This window comes from Maylandia zebra, linkage group LG16 (genome assembly GCF_041146795.1).
Source record: "Maylandia zebra isolate NMK-2024a linkage group LG16, Mzebra_GT3a, whole genome shotgun sequence".
NCBI lineage: Eukaryota > Metazoa > Chordata > Actinopteri > Cichliformes > Cichlidae > Maylandia > Maylandia zebra.
Genome location: NC_135182.1, coordinates 22580988 through 22601090, shown reverse-complemented (window position 1 = coordinate 22601090; position 20103 = coordinate 22580988). Strand labels below are relative to the sequence as shown.

Here is a 20103-nt window from a genome sequence, read left to right as displayed (position 1 = left end):
TCAAAGAGTGTTTTCATTCAAAATTCATGTTTGTTCACTATCACATGTCATTATCACATGTTCATAGTTGTGTGCATGCTGATTGCTTCATCCCTGCTGCTTGCTCCTACTGCACCCCCTGCTCTCCCAGTTAGTCCATGTGCCACGCTCGCTTTGCCACTCTGGGTCACTTCTCGGTGACTCGGTGTGGTCTGTCAGGCTCGTTGCTATTCTGCATGGTGTGTGCATATAGATCATCTGGTGCATTTCAGGAGTTTGTGTGTGCTACTAACATGCAACCAGGTTGCTTCACTGAAGGTTTTGAGGTGTTTGAATCACTGGTTGTCAGTGTTTTTCCCTGGCTGCATGCATGCTTCAGTGTTTTGTTTTTTTGGTGGTGATGAATTGTGTTTGTTTCAGTTTACAGTTGTGCTGCACAGAAAGGTAGAAATGGGCTCTCTTCCATCTTGCTGGTAGCCACTTTGCAAAGCAGTCTGGGTCTAGTAACAAGGAGAAAGAAAAAGCTTTTATCCTTCTCTCCACTCCCTCCTCCCTCCTCTGCCAGTTGAAACAGTTAACAACCTCTAGCTCTGTCCTCTCTCGTGTCCTTACCCAGCTCTAGCTTTTCTACATCCAGCCTACTGCCACACCGCTTGGCTCTTGCAGCGCTCTTTTAGTAAAGCCAGTGTGAATTGTTTGGCTGACGTGCACCGGTCAGCCTCCTTCTCCATTTTTAACCTTCATTTTGTCTTCTCTTCATCTAGCCCTAAAGAAGAATAATATTACTAAATTTCCCAATGTCTACTCGAGGGTAAGGAACTCCTCCAGTAGCACCCCTGTAGTGGATGTGCCCCAAACCTGGCAAGCATCTCTTTATTACCTCAGTTTCTGTCATACTTCTTTCATTTCAAGTCCACTCATCATTGACCTACTTCTGTTCATCGATGTACTCATTAATGCTCCTTTGTAGCAGGAAGTTTCTGTGTGTAGTGATTAGCACATAACCTTACTCTCCTCACTTGTCGCTTTGGCTTTATTGTAGAGAAAAGATACATTTTCATGCATTCACAATATGCATGAGAGATTTCCTAGATTTCTGGCAGAGGTTTTTAAAAAAAATTCTGTGGACTGTCTCATGTTTAAAAACCAAAGACAGGTTGTTTGGCTGTTGTTTGTGTAGACATCACACTGCTTTGAAAGACAGGCTGCCAGCACTGTGAACATGTGAGCTCATCAAAACACCCCGATGAAGACGCCTGACACCATCTTTTTATCCATGCCCATCCCCGACCCTTCTTTTCTATCTCAGATTTGAGGAATCAGCCTTACAGGAGAGCGGACGCCGTACGGAGGAGTGTCAGGAGACGCTTTGATGATCAGAACCTGCGGCCGGTCAACAATGGCGACGTAGTCATGTGACGAGGGAATAGTGCATGTGCTAGGGCTGGGGATGGGGGGAAGGGAGAAAGGTATTGGGGGGGTAGAGAGAGAGAGAGAACGAGAGTAAGGAGTGACAAAAAGATCGAAGCAGAGTGAAGGATGACGCGTGAAAGTCAGGTGTTTGTAGCAACATGTGAGATGATTATGTATATATATTACATAAGAATACTCAATATTCCACATCTGTGCTATAGTATTAGCAGCATTTCACTATGAAGGACTGGGACACGTATGGGACTGAATTTAAAGTGTCTGAAAGGTTGATTTAAAAACCTTTGACAAGCCAAGTGCCTGAATTTTATTGTTGTTGTTTTTTTGTGGTTTCACGTCACGTTGCCGTGTTTGCCTAATGACTGTTCTTAATAATCCCACTCTGAGCAATACAACGTGACCTGGCTTTAATTTTTCAGATGTGTAAAACTGGACATGCGGTGGCCTTAAGAGCCACGTGAAATGGCGTTACGTGGGGAAAGATGTAGAATGTACAGGACGGGTTCTCTTTTTAGCTGTTACAAATATTATTGTTACGGCCTTTTAGTCCGCTCCTCTAACAACATGAACATGCTCAACCTGCACTTTTTAAAAAAATTTTTACATCTCATGAGGGTTTCTCAAATTATTAAAGGGCTGTTAATGTGGTATGAACTCTATATTTGTACTAAAGCAACTATAAAGGTAAATAAAGACCAGTTTAATGTGAATTCTGTTTATAGCAGGTATCTCCATACTGATTCTTCTGTCATGTCTTATTACGAGTGATCAGTAAGGGCTGAATTTGTAGCTTCTAATCCATTAAAAAACAACTTATTTTCAAGTTGTGCATATCTGTAGCTGCACAGCTGGTTTTGTGGAAGGAATTATGCAGAGCAAGAAAACCGAATACCTTTTCTGTTGGGGGTAGAAACTGCACGCAAGATGCGAAACTTTACTGGATGATCTTATTGTCAGAACTGGACATAACTAAACGTCGTGCTTCTGCGAGCGTTTTACAGGTTAACAACATTCCAGGTCACCGAGTCTACTCGCTTTACTGTAATTTTAATGTATAGTATTTAACCACTTAAAAGATTCATTTAAGCTTATGTCGTCATCTAATGTGTGTTTTAAAACGGGGCAAAACAAAAGTATACAACATAAAAAGTTTCCTAAATGTACAGATATTTTGCTACAAACTGTTTTTTTTTACCTAATTCACATCACCAGATGGTTAATATTGTACATATTGTTTAAACAGAAGTTTTCCCTGCCTTGTGCTATACAGCTTGAATGTTATTTTAACTTAGTTTTTCCCCCCATTTTTGTATATTTAATTAAGCCAAATTCAGCCAGAAATCTACAGTAGTGTGTTTGATCATCTTTTACTGTTATGCAGACGGCAGTGGGGTCACGCACTTTACCTGTTAGGGTGTCAGAGGTGCATAAAAACAAAGAAAGTCTGGAAAAGGTTCTGATGTGCAGATGTTTATACACGCCAACTTAATGGCTACACTAACAATCAAAAGTAGTTCTGTTCATTGTCTCCACTGAAGCATGTGACGCCATCGGCTCCTTTTCTTTGCACTTCACTGTCTGTGGCAGCGTAACTTCTCGAACTGGATATTACCAGCATGCTTTTCTCTTGGACGTTCACCAGAAATGTATTTTAGGCAGTTTGTGCTTATAACAAAGTAACAATTTTTAAATTAGGTGATGAGATTTTCAATATGTTCAAATAAACTATTTACATTAAATATAAAGTTCTTTACTCTCTGTGGTTTGTTGTCTGATTCTTGTCAAAACGATGAAAATATAAGTTCGTGAGTGCAGATGCATTCATGTAGCTTTTGTTTTTTTGCCAAGAGCAGAACCTCACATTAAAAAGCTAACCAGTGTTTCTCCATTTGTTCTATTTAAGCAATGTCAATTCAACCTTATATTATGTGTTTAAACTGTAAGTAGTTACAGTCCATACACAGTGTTTGTCTGACTTATTCATATTTAGGACAGTGACTGAATATTAACCAGTAGTAAAGTACACCATAACTGAACCACAATGCAAACTCTGTCCCTTAAAATAAGCAGAAAGATACATTAAGTGCATTTGTGTTAGTAAAGTGTTACCAATAACTAGCAATAGATGTAATTTTGTGTTTCCGCAACACAAGGAGTTAATATTCACCCACTTAATGTTTGCCGAATATCAATATTGGACCACTTGTTTCCCAGAATTAAAAAATACTACAAATCAACTGCAATGCAATGCAAACTATATCCCTGAAAATTATCAAAAGGTTAATGCAAAGACTGAGACAACATTAGACAGCATAGGTGTTCCTAATAAACCAACAATGGCATCACCCATTAGTCTTCTTTGTTGGCTATTTGTAAATCTGCAACAGCATGGCAACAATCCTATAATCTTGGAAGGTTTGGCAACAATTTATCGTCTAAGTAAGTCAAAGCAACACCTGCAGACAACTTCCAGTGAAACTGTTTTATTACATTTAACTAAAGTATCGATTTCAGCAAATCCTCCAATTAAAACCTTTCATTCATTCAAACCAGCTGCAGTTAAATTACTTCAAATCAGACGTAACCCCCAGTATTCCTGGACATGTGGACAAGTTTCTTGTATTTCTACACATTTGCAGTGTGTCATAAAGATATGCTTTTAAGTGAATATAAAAAAAATTGTCAATGGAAAACATGTATAACTACAGCCAACTGAAGAAAGGTAAGCTAACAAAAAAACAACTCAGTATTTAACAGCTGATCAGTTTCCTGATATGAAATTAGTCAAAGTCTATGTAAAAGCTCAGTATATGGCATTCCCATAAATACCACAAATCAGTCCATTATGGGCGTATGACCAGCACGGTCAGATGAGCTTGAAGGGGAATGCATGTTTGGAGAGGAGAGAGCAGCATGAATTATTATCAAGGTGCGTCCAGCTGTTCCAGCAAGTTTCTTCTCCTTTTCTCCAGCTCTCCTTCACTCAGCTCACTGCCCGACGTGTCCCAGCCACCCTTAAACGCACCATTAAAAAAATACAAAGATTCAGTCATAGTGAAAATTTGATCTTTTTAAATAACTAGTTAACCGCAAGACCTTTATCTCATGCTAGAAACTGTAAGCTAACATATACGCTCGAGACTTCTTTAAAACACTGACTTTGACCTGAGCCCCCCAGCTAATCTCACAATATAGGGGCAATTTTTTATAATAATAATAATAATAATAGTAATAGTAACATTCACCTCCTCTTTGGCTGCTTTCCTTTTGGGAGATTTCTGTTTGGACTCTGAGCGAGATTTCCCCCGAGACTTGTCGTTCTCTTTCTCCTTCTCTACCTCCTTTTCTCGCTTCCCATCACGGTCTCTTCCTTTCTTCTCGTTGTCAGAATCTGGAGACGCCTGTTTGTCATAATTACAGTTAGTGCACACACCAGTGTTGCCAGTACATTTGTATTTAAGACATCAAGCGCACACATTTGTTTCTTCCTGCACACTTACAGACTTGTGGCGTCTCTTCTTGCCCTTCTTCTTGTGCTTCTTGGATTTTTTATAGCTTCTCTCTGTTTTCAGGTAGAACATGTCAATGAACACACATTGTGGCACTTTTTCCCTTCCTAGATACACAAATCAACTGATCGGAGCTGTAAAAACACTCACCAGATTCTCCACTAGATGAACGTTCTGAGGGGGATTTGGACTGTGACCTCTTTTTCTTCTTGTGGTATTCCTCATCCTCAGACTCGGAGCCCTATTAAAACATTACAGATTAGCAGCGCATGATATGAGCAATGCTTTTTGTAAAGTGTGCTTTGCTACATCATTTTCCAGTAAATCTTTACATAAAATACAGAATGGAATGATGTGCATTCAGTTAAACCCTGTATTTGACTAAAACAGTGGGCAGAAAAGTATTTTTTTTTAAAAACATGTTTTTTTAAACATTTGATCTGTGATTTAAGTGTATAAAATGTTCATTTTCTTGTGGTGGTACTAACTGATCGAGAGCGGGAGCGCTTCCTGTGGTGCTTTTTGGACTTCTTTGAGTGTTTCTTGGTCCTCGAGTGGTGATGCTGGCACTCATGCTGTTAAATTAAATAAAAAGTAAATACCAGGTTAAACATCATTATAGTCGTCGTCAAGTTTAAAAACTTCATGCCCCGGCTAGCGTCATGACTCACCTCCAAGACATGCATGAAATCTTTGAATATTCTTTTCCTCTCCGACTCCAGAGTCACGTCTTCAAAGGCAGGCTCTTTTAGGAACCTCTCTCTGACCTGAAATGGTAAAATTTCAGTTATCAGGAAACATTAAACACAATCAAGACTGGAAAAAAGGGATGAGGATAAAAACAGAAAATAAACTGTGTTGCGAAAACACACGAATTTGATCCGCATTGAAAGTACATACTCCCTCCCACGTAGTCTCTGGCTCCAGTGGCGGTGTGGCCTGCTTCAGCATGTTCTTGAAAGCAGCTTCTTTCCTTTTCATCTTCCTGGCCTCCTCCTTCTCTCGCTCCCTCTCTCTGGCTTCAGCTTTCTCAAGCAACTAATTAGGAAAAAGGGTTTCTAAGTGAGTTAATCTTATAATGAAATACAACAAACAGCCATGGTTCAACGCACACATCTTTCATCCCAAGTGAAGTCTTTCAGATGGGACAGGGCACAGAGCAAAAGGTGGGGTACACCCAGGAAAGGTCACCATATCCACACTTACAGCCAATTCAAACCTGCATACATCCTCAAACAAGCAGGTCAAGGCCTGTGCTTATGTATACTCATTAAAATTTCATTGATTTGGGCCTGTTTATCCTGAAAGGTGTATTATTCTCCTTTTTCCATAATTTTATAATCTGTAATAACATTTTTTTGTTTATTTGGGGGCCGTAGAAACAAGTAGGCTCAGCATTGACACATCTTGTGATGGGGATAGGTGGATTACATGTAGATACAGAACTGATGAGATCACTTTTAACTGTGTGGAAAGATCTAACATGAGTTTTAAAATAATTATTAATTCAAATGGATATGATGAACGTATTTTAACACCTAACAACAGGATAAAACGTAAAGCTCTCTAAGCGAAGGAGAGGTGCTGGTTATTTAAACTGTGACCTGTTTTACATTTATTATGCTGATTTAATAGATTAAACCCAGCTGCTGTAGGGTCAGCTACTTAACAGTTCACCCTACTTTAATATCAATATTTGTGTCCATTAATGTTTACGAACAGGTGCCAACTCAAAGCATATGATGCAGAGCTGGAGTCTTACACTGTTGAAGGCTAGCTTTATATTTCCTGCATCCAGCGTGGTAGCTCTCTTATCCGAGCTGATGACTGATCCAAAGTCATCAAAGCTGGTGTTGACTTCAACCAGGAATCCTTTGTCCTGGGAAAGAACACATCAGATAATTATTAGATGTATAATTGGATCAACGCAAGGAAGGTGCACGAGTGCGAACTGTTCCTTAAAAATACCAAATATAAATAACATTTTATGAGGTTAGAGTAATACCTTAAGAATATCTTTGATTATTCTCTTTTCATCATGATAGCGTGCTTTCAAGTCTTCCACATAAAATTTGAAGAGGTCCAGGGGAGTGGAACCTGCGCAACAAACAACATTAAATTTAAAAATGTGTAAATATTGATCCTTGCAGCAAATAAACAAGGTTCAACAGCATCAATGGACCACAACAAGGGTGCAAAACAGTGAAGCCAAATAATTAAAGATTTAGAGACTAGTGTATTATCGGAATAAGTATGAAAATTAAAAAGGAAAAAATATGGAAATTAAAAGAAAATATAACCTCAAAAAGCTAAACTGTGATTCATAAATCGTTTATGTTGTCAGTTGTGAATGTTTTATTTCAGTGTTTATGCTATGATTCAAGTCCGACTGTCACATTCAGCTCATGCAGACATGTGTGCGTGTGGCCCGCTGTCCTACCCGGCTGGCCCAGCATGTTGGCAAAGCGGATGTCTGAGCTCAGTGTCGGGTACATCTCCATCCAAGCAGACATAGAGTGAAGTTGGCCGTGATCATGAAGCTCGTCCAGAAATTTCTGAGAAAACAACAAGAAGAGATGAGGATCGGGAAAGTACATGTGGCCTCTTCTTTTGGCTTATATTAAAACTGTTATTAACCAGATTAAATGTGAAAAATTACATGCAGCGCATTTTTTTTGTTTCTTTTTGAGACATCAATTCTTTGTTTTTGCTTCTCACCTGGAAGGCCTCTCTATTCTTGCGCTGCCGTCTTCTTTCCCTGAGAAGTGTCTTTTGCTTCTCTTCCTCCTCCTCCTTCTCCAGAGCCCGAATATGCTCCTCAAAACATATAAGGGCATCTTCTTTGTCCATATCTGTAAGCAGATAACGGCACTATCAGTAGGCTGAACATATACAAACACACATTCATGCAGAAGCACAATGACCTGATAAGAAATGTTTTTCTTCTAATTCTACTAAAACCATTGTATTATCTCATACTTTGCAGCTCCTCATCCTCTGCAAAGGTAGGGTTATCTAGCAGATACTGCTGGGCCTCAGACCAGGTGGTGCGGTATGTGACGTTTGCCATGTTGTCCAAAATGTTCTTCAAAGCTTCCCAGTTCCTTTTTCTCAGCTGCTTGGCTTGCTCCTAAAGTAGAGAATACAACCAGATGGTAATTGCACTAGACCATAAAGCTCCTACTCCTAAATAGGACACTGAAAGAGGACTTATACACAATAATTATGCCAAACATGCTAACTAAAAATAAAATCAAAGATTCCTAATGCACTTTGGAGCCCTTACCTTCTCTTTTTTAGCAAGGTAGAACAACACGTCTTCATAGATCTCTAGCCTGTCTCTCTCTGGCACGCAGCTCCACACTTCAAGCTCACCAAACATCTGTTCTGCTTTCCTGGATTGCAAGAGTACGCACACAGACACACACAGACACTTTAGAATATTTTTCCCACAAAGCCACATGAGGGCACCATTTCACTTGCCAAATTTAGCTTTAAGGCACCAGTTATGGTTTTTTGCGAGCCATCCCAGGCACAACACAGAAAAGTTATGTCTTTTAAGATGTGTGCTGAAAATATTCAATATATTTGACGTCTGTTGAAACCCTGTTGCTCAGAAGAGTCACTCGGTGTTACAGGCTAAAACAAGGTATTAAATGCAAGGACATACACCCACACAGCATCAGAAAGCCTTGCTCTCACCATCCAACTGCCTGTTGTGTGCCACCCCAGACTACAAACCCAGTGCCAGCAGAACACTGAAGCTGGCTTGTTGTCAAGGTCACCAGTTGATTACCCCTTTTCCTCTGCCCATCATCACGACTTTCATCCAAAAACTAAAGAGTGCCGATGAAAAAGACGTTCCAAGAATTTATTAAGAAGTTATATGATATTTTAAGTGTTTATGTGTTGTTCACTGAGATCGAGTAAGTTTCCAATAAGTGTGTTTGTTGGAAAGCTGTTGTAGACATTAGCAAACAAAATCAACAACAAAAAAAGCTAAGCGATTTTGAATTAGATATAACCTTTATGTCACATGCACCTTGACTTTGAATAGATTCATCAATCATTAACTTTCTAATGAACTCATTACACATGCGAAACTTTGACCTTGTAACAATTTGTTATTGTGTAAACAAATTCAGCAATATCAACGTGACTAGCACTAACAGGTCAAAGCAGCTTAAGTGGAAGTCAACAGTGCTGTAACTGCACGATGGTGTGCAAGCGCCACAGATGTCCTCTCACTCAACCAGTCTGCATAATCATATTGACAGTTCAGAGAACTGCAAATCAATGCAGGGGGGAAAAAAACAAAATACTTTATTGCCATATCACAGTAACACTTACTTGTATCTAGTGGTAGATGTCATCTTTTCATGGTTCTCCAAGAATCTCTGAAAAGTCTCTTTTGACTCTTTGTATTTAATTCTGGCCTCCTCCTTTTCTTCCTTCTCTGTCTGGACTTTGTATGCATTGAACGCCTGCTTCTTTTCGCTCAGCTTCGGAAGTGCACTTTGTTGACAAGAAAAGTAACAAATTGTAAGTCAGAGATGGTGACAGTTTAAACTTACTATTGTATGAAGGATAAACAGATCTCTGGAAAGCATTGTACCTGTAGCGAGGATCATTGATAATCAATTTCATGGCCTGTTCCCAAGAGGAGTTGGAGGATACACCCTGAAATACAAAGGATAAGAAATATTCATGGTGGTTTCAAATAAAATCTGCACTCAAGAAATATTTCAAAAATATTCACATGGATTGCCTTGTTGTCCTGTTAGAAAAAAGTACATCGACCTGGATACGAAAATGGAGCTTTTTGCTGCTTTGGTCTAGAACAGAACACATTTTCTTAATTACTAATAGATGGTGGGTTAAAAGGTGTGGAGTGGCAATAAATCAAGAAGTGCCACCAAGGACCTTTGTAAGTGCCCTTTCTGTCACTTGCCTCTCCCAAGGAGTGACTACTTCATCCATTATGACTGATTCCACTATGTGCCTCGGTCTTGTCAGTTGTCACAGTTATTCTAACTCACTCAGGCATGCCACTTTCTCTCGCTGTCTTAATCCCAGCCAGTCCTCGTGCCTTTGATCCAATAAAGCTAATCATAAAGACACAGCCATTAAGATCTTGCAGGAAATGGCAAGCAATCTCAGAGGAGAGCTTTGTGCACAAAATTAAAAAGCTCCTAAATATAGCAACATTCAAGGTGGGTGGTGCTAGGCCGCCGTGCAAGCCAAACACACAACACGTCCACAGCAACAGGACGTGAGGTTTAATAGGCCTCCCAGGGGCTCAAGAGCAGGGACAGGGATTAGATCCAGGTCTGAATGCAAATGATGTGATGATGAACACATCAGGCACTAGAGAACACTGAGGTGGCAAAAGTAGTCTTAAAAACAAATCAAGATTTGGATTCCAGTGCCAACAACAGAGCAACAGTCAATGGATACTTAAACACACACATTAAAAAAACAACCCTCAATGGAGACAGTTGAAAAGCTGTAGGATGACTTTTTGGGCACAAAAATGTAGCAAATTATCAGATATTTGCTTTCTGATTTAAAACACACTCTGCTTGATTAAAGAACCAAATTCGTGCAACATCATGAATCAAATTTTGCTGCACACTTGTTGACTGCCTAACATCTCACATAATTAATTTATACACTGAAACATAGAGAACATTTTAGAGTCAGAATCTGAAAACAAGAATTACTCCCCTGCAGTAAAGGCGTGCCTTCTCTCCTACAGCTTGTTAACAGCCTGACTCACCTTCTCCTTCAGCAGCTCTTTGAAGGCCTGCTTGGCTTCTTCTTTTGTATTCCATTTGTACGTTTTCTTCTGAAGTTCTGGCCTTTCTTCTTTTACAACCTCGACACTAAGAGCAAAGAAAATTATTGACACTGAGCACTTTTGTAGTTCTCTGCAATCAAAGATGCATTAAAAAACGGCTTTGTTACACCAATATTATAAGTAGAAAGTGCTCTGTGAACGCTAACCCAACAGAGCTGTGGTGGCCTGAGATGACCATAATGGGGATACCCTTTAAAGCTAGTTTTTGGTTACAAGCCCGACATGGAACCCGACGTATTAGCCAGAGGTCCCTTTACTACAGTTTGGAGCAGCGGACCTTTTTTATATGCACGGAATAATTTTCCACAAGATCGCTGCAAAAAGTGCAGCCTTACCTAATGTCCACACTACTGTTACTCATTTTATATTAATATTTAAAAACCGTGTTGGTATTGGTGGCGTAACAGTAATAGTAATAAATCACACAGCAATAGTACAGTCATGTAGTTGTAAAAAGCTTGATAACATATTAAGTAATCCTAAGTATTCAAAATACATTACTCTCATTGAGTAACGTAACGGAATACGTTACAGAATACATTTTGTGGCATGTATTCTGTAATCTGTAGTGGAATATATTTTAAAAGTGCACCCCAGGGTGGCTGTGGCTACAATGTAGCTTGCCATCACCAATCTGAGTGTGTGTGTGAATGGGTGGATGACTGGATGTGTAAAGCGCTTTGGGGTCCTTAGGGACTAATAAGGCGCTATACAAATACAGGCCATTTACCAATTAAAAGTAACCTTCCCAACACTGCTGACCTCATTGTTTGAAACTTTACCCACATTTAATAAGAGCACCGGTTTAACAATACGTGACAGGAAATGAGGAAAAGCATAACAGGTCCATTTAAAAATTTGCTTTGACCATCATGTTCAATTAAATGAGGAAGCGCAATCTAAGCTGTTGGTATTTTGATGGCAGATGTGTTACAAGCTTGCATTATATTAACTTCTCACAATCACATGGGTTTCTAGCACCACTATAGTGATTTTATGAAAACAAAAACAGCAAAATTTTTAAACAATTCTTAAACTAACTTTCAAAATGAATTACTTCAGAGGCTTCCATTCAATTACAACAAGTTTAAAATGTAAAACACTGTAACTGATACTTTGAGTATTTCATGTTAACATCTGCATAAAACTGTATGAAGACCTTTTCCTTCAATTCCTTACTCCCTGTAGCCACCAAAAGGCAGCAGGGTGTACAACAATCAATCAGAACCCTAGGATTTTATGAGTACTATGGTGGAATACACTGTCATAAACATAGTATCTACTGTGTTTAACTAATTGAGAGGAAGATGGTACAAAACTGAGGAAAATCTCTGGCTAAATCAGCAGATCATTGTGCATTACAGCCTACTTTCCAACTTCTTCTTAAGCCAAAGCCCATTCATTATTTATTTTCTGAAATGGATTATGATACAGCCGTTGAGTCATATCTTATGATATGACTGTTTAATAATAATAAAACTAGAATAGCTCAGACTGCTGTGGTTATATCAGTGTGAGAATTAATCAATTTTTATTATTTATTTACATCAATACTGTAAAAGTTAAATTAAAAAAAAAAATCCACCATCTGCATCTTGCTGCAGATTTGTGGAGCTATGTGGTCTCTCTCCACTGCTCTGAACCATTCTCACAATAATGTCATTTCCTGGAGAGGCCTCTTTTCATTTGCCGAGCTATTGTTGTCATGCATCACTCTGACCAGCACAGCTGTTCCAGATCGATGAGAGCAGCAATGTGGCTGGCTTTGAGTCCATTTATTAATCACTACACCTTCTGATTCATAATCCACTTCAACCACAACAGCAGGTATGCTTGGAGATAGCCACACAGGCAGACATGTCATTGCGCTTGCTCAGTTAAACCCTAGATTTATAATTGTTTACCTGGCTACAGCCTCGGTAGCTGCTGAAGTCTCAGAGGAAGCCACAGGTGCATCAGCCGTCTTCACCTCAGGTGTTTGAGTCACTGCTGCCTGGGATGGTTGTTCCTCTGAGACTACTACCGCAGTTTCCGCCTCCACTACAGTCGCTGCAGGAGCTACATTATCTGCTTGCACAGCAGGAGCTGCAGTGGTTCCAGGAGCCGCTGCCTCTGCAGTCCTAATGTAAGATCATGACAATAAAGCCATACGAGATTAATAATTGTTGATGACTGCTGTATTTGTTAACCTCAATACAAAATGAAGACATCCAGAGTAACAGCAAACTCTTACCCATTCTCCTCTGCTTTGATCATAGCTGGAATTGACAAAAGAGATAACAGTTAAGGCGCTTGCTTTCATTTTTAATCATGCAGCAGATCAAGAGACCTTTTCAAAGATAAATGTACTAAAGGAGCCAACAAGTGTCCTGTGTTTTGTAAGTCCTTTGTTTGCACATCAATCACACCACATCCCCTAATGTATGGAGTGATCTGTTGACAAAGTCAGCATTCTTCCAGTCATTGTGCCATTAAAGGCTTTTCTGTAGAAGGCAACATTTTTCAATATAAAAATCCCTGCCTTTCATACAACAGCTTTGATATAATCAGATACCGCGCTTTACCTTCCAGGTCCTCCAGCTCTTTGGGTTTTGTCCATCTTGACTCCTTTGTCTGAGAGTTGTAATAATAAGGCTTCCCTGTGTCTGACTTGTACTCCTTCCAGGGGCATTTTGACAGCATTTGCTAAAGAATTCAAAGAATGATGGGAAAGGTTTTTTTAATAGTTTAAATGAACAGCAAGGCCTTACCGGTAATTAGTGTGAGTCAATATCCATAGTCCAATAACAAATCAGTTTTTTTAAGTATAGATGACGCACATATTTTAAAAATAAAATTGTTTAATATATGCACACAAAGGATTTAAATAATTCCCCCAAAATGAGTGGGGCAAAATCCAATTTAGCTTAATCTGGTACATTTACCATTACTGTAATTTTAATACGTGAGCACTGCAATTGCTAAGTGCCAAATGAATTAAATGTATGTGAATATGCAAGTAATATAAATAGTTCAAATTAAAAGCTCTGTACCTCTGCAGGAGATTTGAGTTCATCCGGTTTCTCCCATGTGGATTGCTTAGTCTCTGTGTTATAATAATAGGTCTTTCCATCTAGTGATTTATGTTCAGTCCACACGGATTTCTGAAGCAAACAAACACGACAGATAAATCAGATAATTATTTTGGTTGCATTTTGAATGATTTTATAGTTCCTTGTTAATTGTGTCTAGTCTTTCAATGTTTCATGTGCACAAACCTTCTTTGGCTGTTCTTCCTGCGGGGATCCATTTGTGGTACTCTGCAGGGGGAACGGAAATAAAGGTTGTGAGACAGCAGGAAAAATACTGGAGCTAATGATGGTAGCTCAAAATTGTCAAAGCTCGTAGACTTCCAATTACTACATATCAAAAAAAAGTTATACTTACAGATGTTCCAGGAGCAGCAGCTGTGAAAATAAACAAGACAAAAAGTAGTCAGACTTTAAACTTCTAAATACGCCTAAACATTAATTTTACTGCATTAAGTAAAAAATCCTACCTGTGGAGTCAACACCAGGCTGTCGACAGGAAAAAAATAACAATGTTATTGGTGGATTATTTTTTTTCCCAGTCTTAAAGTGCACATCTACAGATTCATTATTAACAACAAAACAGTAAGAGACACAGCTTTACTAATCAGTACATTACTCCACAACCTCAAGATGTATAGCTAGTGTTTGGTTACATGTGTCTTATGATCACTAAACCCATCTGAACAATAATAGACACATTGCATGCAAGTGTAAAATTTTCATTAGCTAGTGTTTAATTAGGTTTTTTAGCTGTTTTGTTTCAACATGAAAATATATTTTTTATGGAAGGTTATAAATTTATAGCCATGTTCCATGGCTGTGCAAATGTTTCATTAGGCATTTCACAGACTGCAGTGTATTTTAAGAAGTGTGAAGCAGAGCACTCAAGAAACATAGTGAAAAGAGTTACCGGTCCCGTTGGCTGTACAGCCGCAGCTGGTATGCGAGGGGGCATCATCATTCCTGGCATCATAGGTGGCATCATGCCTGGCATCTAATAAAAGAGGCACCATGAAATATTCATCTGGTATTTCCATGCTACCTAATCCAGGCAGAGGTATTTAGACACAGTGTGAAACAGGTTGCTGGTGTGTAGAAGGCTGCTTCACTGATTATGCTGCGCTTACTGAAAGTGTGATGCCACAGCCTGACACCTGTGAAGCAGCAATATGCCAAACTACAGTGTTTCACCACCTCTTCAGACTTGCGTTTCTGGCACTCTGATCAAACACTCCTCCCCATGATCACGCCTATTTATGCATGACAGGATTACATGCATGATCCACTTTTTTTTAATCACTAGATAAAAAAAAAGAAAAAAAGACTACAGCTACATCATGCCTATTTATTCATTAACTGTCAGCTAATGAAAGAGATTTAAACTGACGAACTAGAGCAGGGCGATATGTCCAAAAATATTTATCACGATAAACATTTGAAAATTTGCGATAACGATATAACTGACGATATAATTGACACCAGACAAAATACTTTACAACTCCACAACTTTATTAGTGCAAAAAAACCCCAAAACAACAACATCAATGTATTTTCACTTAAACAAGCAGCTGTTTTATGTGCATTAAAGTTATATAAAAATTTAACAGTGCAAATTCCTTTCTGACAGTTTAACCAAAGGGCATTTCCAGTGGAAATTGGCCGACATATCCTCAGCATAACCATGTATAATATCCACAAAACTTAAAAAGAGGTATTACACACACAATACGGTAATATTATGTTGAAGCACAGTACGTATCACTCCGCGAGGCTCCTGACTATGGTAGTCGTAATGCTCCGACAATCCATCAAGCGGTGCGGGTTTGTAGCTTAGCAAAGTCGAGCGCCGTGTACCACATACAATCGTTTCGAGGTCAGTAAACACAACCCGAATTCATACATAAGGCCCACTGGATTATAAGGGGCACTGTCGATTTTCAGAAAAATCAAAGGATTGATTTTAAATGTGCCGTATTTTCCAAAAAACACAGCAACAACGACGGCCCGCTAGCTTGCGCTACCAAAAATAGTGCTTTGTTGTGTTTTTGACGGACGAAAGCTAAACCAGTTCCACACCCCTGAAGTTGCAGCATTTTTACAAACCAGTTCTGGTTCATCCGTTTCATTTAACGATCTGCTTTCGCCGCCATGCTTTTTCTGCCGTGTGCATATGAAAACAAAGGCACTGCGCATGCGCGTTTTACCCATATTCTATCGCGATATTTCATTTTTCTATCGTTGCCCAACATTATACTGGTATTACCGTAAACGGTATGATATGGCCCAGCCCTACGACGAACAACATTTTTTCTTCAGTTAATTAGCGCCCCTATCAAGCATTTGGAGCGCTACAAGATAAGAAAATATACCTGGTCTGTAAATGTTGATGGATGTGGCTAACATGAAAGTATAACCACTTGATACATGCAACAATGATCAGAACAATTCAAGCAAATAACTAGAAAAAAATGTTAATTCTTTCACTTTAAAACATTTTGAGATGTGTCTCATTTAAGGTTATGCTTCTCCCTAAATTATTAAAGTGGAGGGAGAAATAAATAGGCTGCCTAGTCCCTAGACTTTATAAGGCACAGAGGACAAAAAGAGGGAAAAAAACCCCCAATACAAACAAATCTATGAGGTTACTACAAAGCTCACCTGTCCCATTGGCGGTGCCCCCATTGGTGGCATTATACCCGGGGGAATTATACCAGGAGGCATTGGTGTCATGCTGGGAGGTCGCTGTCCCATAGGGGGCATTCCAATGGGAGGGAAATGAGGTGGTATTCCAGGTGGTCCCATCTTCATAGAAGAAGGAAGACAAAAACATTATATCGTAGTTAGAAGAAATACTTTCTTAACCCTCTGAAATTACCTGGATCTCTGCAGTGTTCCATATAATATGCAATCTAACATTATACTGAATCACAGTTAATTACACATAATGAGTAAGACCTAAAAGGGGGAAATGAAAGAAAGCAAGTGCAACTCTCTGCTCCTTCAAAGGCTAATTTAAGTTAGGTGTTCTAGCTGAGGAGATAAAATAGGGAGTGTGTGAACACTGGCTGCCACAGTGTGTGATGAACATGGCAGAGGAACTGTGCTTCAGTCACACTAACTTTCACAGGACCTTAGGAGAAGCACTACACATGCACTAAACTGGAAAGAGCAAAAAACTAAATCAAATCTACAGATGTGGAAGTTGACACGCGAAACAAACGCAAGTGAAGAATATATGATCAGGTTTGCAGGAGGATGATTAATATGAAAATCAAAAGAATTGTGCTTTATAGTAAAGTTATTGTTTTAAATATACAGATGTTAATAATTACTGTGTGAGAGAGGACGTTTGTACAGTTTTGTTGAGATTGGGTCACCTATAAATACATAAATACAAGTAAGACTGTCAGGGTTTCTCCTGCACAGAAAAAATGTTTGAGCATGAAAAAATCCCCTCAGTTTCTAAATGTACCTAGACACGAGCCCAATCAGCCCAATATGCAATATTGAAAACCTGCAGAAATGTGTGCAAAGATAAAATCAATGTCTGGAAAGGTCCTTTCTTTTTTTCCTTAAAACAAAAGAAGAGAAAAAAAGGGAGTTTGTATCATTACTTAAACAGCTACTGGAAACAGTTTTTGTAAGATGTTGCTGCTGCTATAGGAAGCAAGAGTTTACTGGTATTCTTGCCTAAGAAATTTATTCATATAACTGCCTATAATTCTAACTTTAACCCCCAGCAAATTTATAAGTAATCAATGCAGAAATCAAAGTAATTCAAATTATGTTCTTTTGGATCTGTAAACAAAACTGCATTTTGATGACTTACAAATGGGGGAGGTATCGCCGCGGGCGGTACACCTGGATAAGGTGGTGCTTGGCTCGGCCCATTATTAGCTTCCGACGAAGACTGTGAGGAGTAAGAAACACCACACAGAGTTAGTGAACTCCCAACAGCCAGTTGTGCAGTTAGCAGTGTGCTTCAATCAGGAAAACTACCATTTCTCCAGATATGTGTTTAAGGAATTGTGAAATTAAGTAGTTTACAGCTAATAAAGCACTCTAAATAAATTTGGCTGCTCCCAAATAAAAAATGCACATAAAAAGTAAAGTAATAGCTACATTGCCCATTTCAATTAGTGCAGTTACATGAAACCACAACGAGTGTGTGAATATTTGGTTTGAAAGTTTAAATGAGGTAGTACTAATTGGGGTGTCAGTAATCAAAACATTATATGAAATCAGTTTTAATTTGACATATATAAAGCTTATAATGTCTAAAGACAAAAGACTAGAAAAACTACACAATTCTCGTTTTGCGACAAATTATCAAGCATTTGGTTTATTTAAAAAAACGTATTAATTTAAAAAGTAATATCTGCATCATTAACTGAGGATGAAACGGTGCCTACCTTAATCTACACCTTTTAAACAAGTGCTTCCTTTTTCTTTTTACATAAAGAATATTTCAAAGACTTCCGGTTTATTCAGAATGAATAAGGGTCCTCTAATGCGGACACCAACATTACATATGGCACAGGCAAACACATGTACCCATAGCCTGGGTAACAACAAATTCATGCGTGAAGCTTTAACATTTTTTGTATCTGAATAACGAACCCTAAAGAAAGCCTTGTAGTTTAACCAGACAATATATTATCATGAAATAGCATAGTAATGATTGTTTTCGGTGATCATATGTCAAATATGGTCTATTTAAGTCCACTCATTTGGGTGCATGAGTGGGATATTCTATTTTACTACTACGAAATTACTACTTTTAACCGATAAAGTTCACTTAACTCCTGACTTAATCTGATCAGTAACGTTGGCTGTGCTAATGTAAATTATGTGGACTGGTAACAATCGTAAGAACCTGAGATAACTGCTGCTGTTTGTGATGAATGACTGCAGGCTCCGTCTAATCTCTGGAAATGAATCGTAAAAGGCTAACGCAAGAGTTCAACTGCTTAATTATTCAACTAACCAAATACACTTTCACCACCGTAATTTTACTTCACGAATACCGTAACACGTTTTGCTGATTTTACACATTAACAAATCAAAGGGCGTGCTATACCCAAAAAAGCTTCAGCTAAAGGAAACCGCTTATAACACGAAGGTAGGCACATACCGCTTTATTAGCCCACTGCTAACAAGAAATGCTAACCCGTGGTCTTTGATACACGGCATTGTAACGGTATAGTTTAGAGAAGAAGATGGCTGCTAACAAGGCCTTAAAAATTCATACACATAGTCTTAACAGTTTTCGTCTTTTTCGTTACCGCTATAAACTATTTTTTGAACGCCTGCACTCACCATGTTGAAGAGAACAACCTCCGAGAAATTTGAGCACTTCTCAACAACAAGCAAAACGATTGGTTGAGCTTCCGCCTAGCGCTCAGAGGTCAAAGGTAACAATTCTGTAGCGTCATTCTGCGTTGGAAATGCGCACCAATGCGCAACACCACCGTTTCCTCCAAAAGAAACTGGCGTGTTAACCAAGGAAGAAACAGCGATGGAAAAAAAAGTCCACTTTAAGTCAATACGCTATAGTCAAACTTAAACATAAAATTATATGTTTCTTGATGTTAAATAGCTTAAAGTAAAAAGCTGCATGAATGAATGAATGAATAAATAAATAAACAAATTCTATTTTCTATTATGAAATTTAATTTATGCCATACAATATATGCAAATATAGAGAAAGCCACATAGACTTGTCTCATTAATACGATATATGGTACTGTGCAACAGTCTTGATCCAATCCTCATTTCTTCATATTTTGCTAGGTAGAATGGGCAATAGGCGCAAGAATTTATTAAAATCTGCGTAAACGTACATGGAAATAAAAATATAAGCCAAAAACAGAGACTGAATCATTCTAACAAGCTTGAAAATCAATATTTTGTTTGACCATCTTTATTCCTCAACAGAGCCTGAAATCTCTTAGGCAAGCTATCTTGTAATTTCTTCAGGAAGGTAGTCTTCATGAACAGTTATCCAGGCTTCTTGAGGGACATTCAAAGTTCTTCTTTGAATGCTGGCTGCCTTTTGTTCTGTTATCTGTCAGGATGATTGCTTCAATTATGTTGAGGTCGAGGCTCCGGGGAGGCCCATCCATGATCGATAGTATTCAACAGCTTATCAAATCAGATAAGCAGCTTAATGCATATTACTAATCAATTAGTTTATTTTTCATTTGTTGCCTTAAATAATTAGGAACACCTGGTAAGAGGTAATTGTCATTAT

The 20103-nt window shown here is 38.7% G+C and overlaps 2 protein-coding genes across 15 annotated transcripts in view; one reads left to right on the top strand and one right to left on the bottom strand.

Moving 5' to 3' along the window:
- Positions 1–3168, top strand: part of fmnl2a (formin-like 2a) — a 49854-nt gene extending 46686 nt beyond the window's left edge. For 8 of the 13 annotated variants that reach the window (XM_004555424.4, XM_012920283.3, XM_012920278.3 and 5 more), the window contains one exon: positions 1289–3168. In XM_004555424.4, the coding sequence (XP_004555481.2) occupies positions 1289–1398 (110 nt within the window). In that variant the 3' untranslated portion in view covers positions 1399–3168. Of the gene's footprint in view, positions 1–743; positions 841–1288 lie in introns of those variants that run through there. The other 5 variants (XM_012920282.3, XM_076875077.1, XM_076875073.1 and 2 more) reach the window with 3 other exon arrangements.
- A 709-nt stretch (positions 3169–3877) lies between these two features.
- On the bottom strand, positions 3878–19272 carry prpf40a (PRP40 pre-mRNA processing factor 40 homolog A). 2 transcript variants are annotated; one of them, XM_004555606.5, is made up of 27 exons: positions 19170–19255; positions 17680–17760; positions 16509–16652; positions 14761–14844; positions 14318–14336; positions 14206–14225; positions 14037–14078; positions 13812–13922; positions 13344–13464; positions 13013–13037; positions 12684–12899; positions 10699–10804; positions 9535–9599; positions 9270–9434; positions 8206–8314; positions 7899–8049; positions 7638–7771; positions 7360–7474; positions 6925–7016; positions 6682–6798; positions 5820–5957; positions 5591–5686; positions 5408–5494; positions 5070–5160; positions 4911–4972; positions 4656–4811; positions 3878–4424 (listed from the first exon to the last, which is right to left on the bottom strand). In XM_004555606.5, exons 1-27 carry the CDS (start codon positions 19170–19172, stop codon positions 4335–4337), a joined length of 2640 nt encoding a protein of 879 aa, XP_004555663.1. In that variant the 5' UTR covers positions 19173–19255; the 3' UTR covers positions 3878–4334. The 2 variants fall into 2 exon arrangements, with proteins under 2 accessions (XP_004555663.1, XP_012775774.1); XM_012920320.4 differs by lacking the exon at positions 17680–17760 and having other exon boundaries at positions 19170–19272.
- Between the last annotated feature and the right edge of the window lie 831 nt (positions 19273–20103).

Bases quoted from the DNA above. Each gene is read 5' to 3' on its own strand.
- prpf40a (XM_004555606.5), bottom strand. The intron at 10,805-12,683 runs GTAAACAATTAT...CTTTGCTCTTAG, and splicing joins GCTACCGAGGCTGTAGCCAG to TGTCGAGGTTGTAAAAGAAG. The intron at 9,600-10,698 runs GTGAGTCAGGCT...TTTGTATTTCAG, and splicing joins AAGAGCTGCTGAAGGAGAAG to GGTGTATCCTCCAACTCCTC.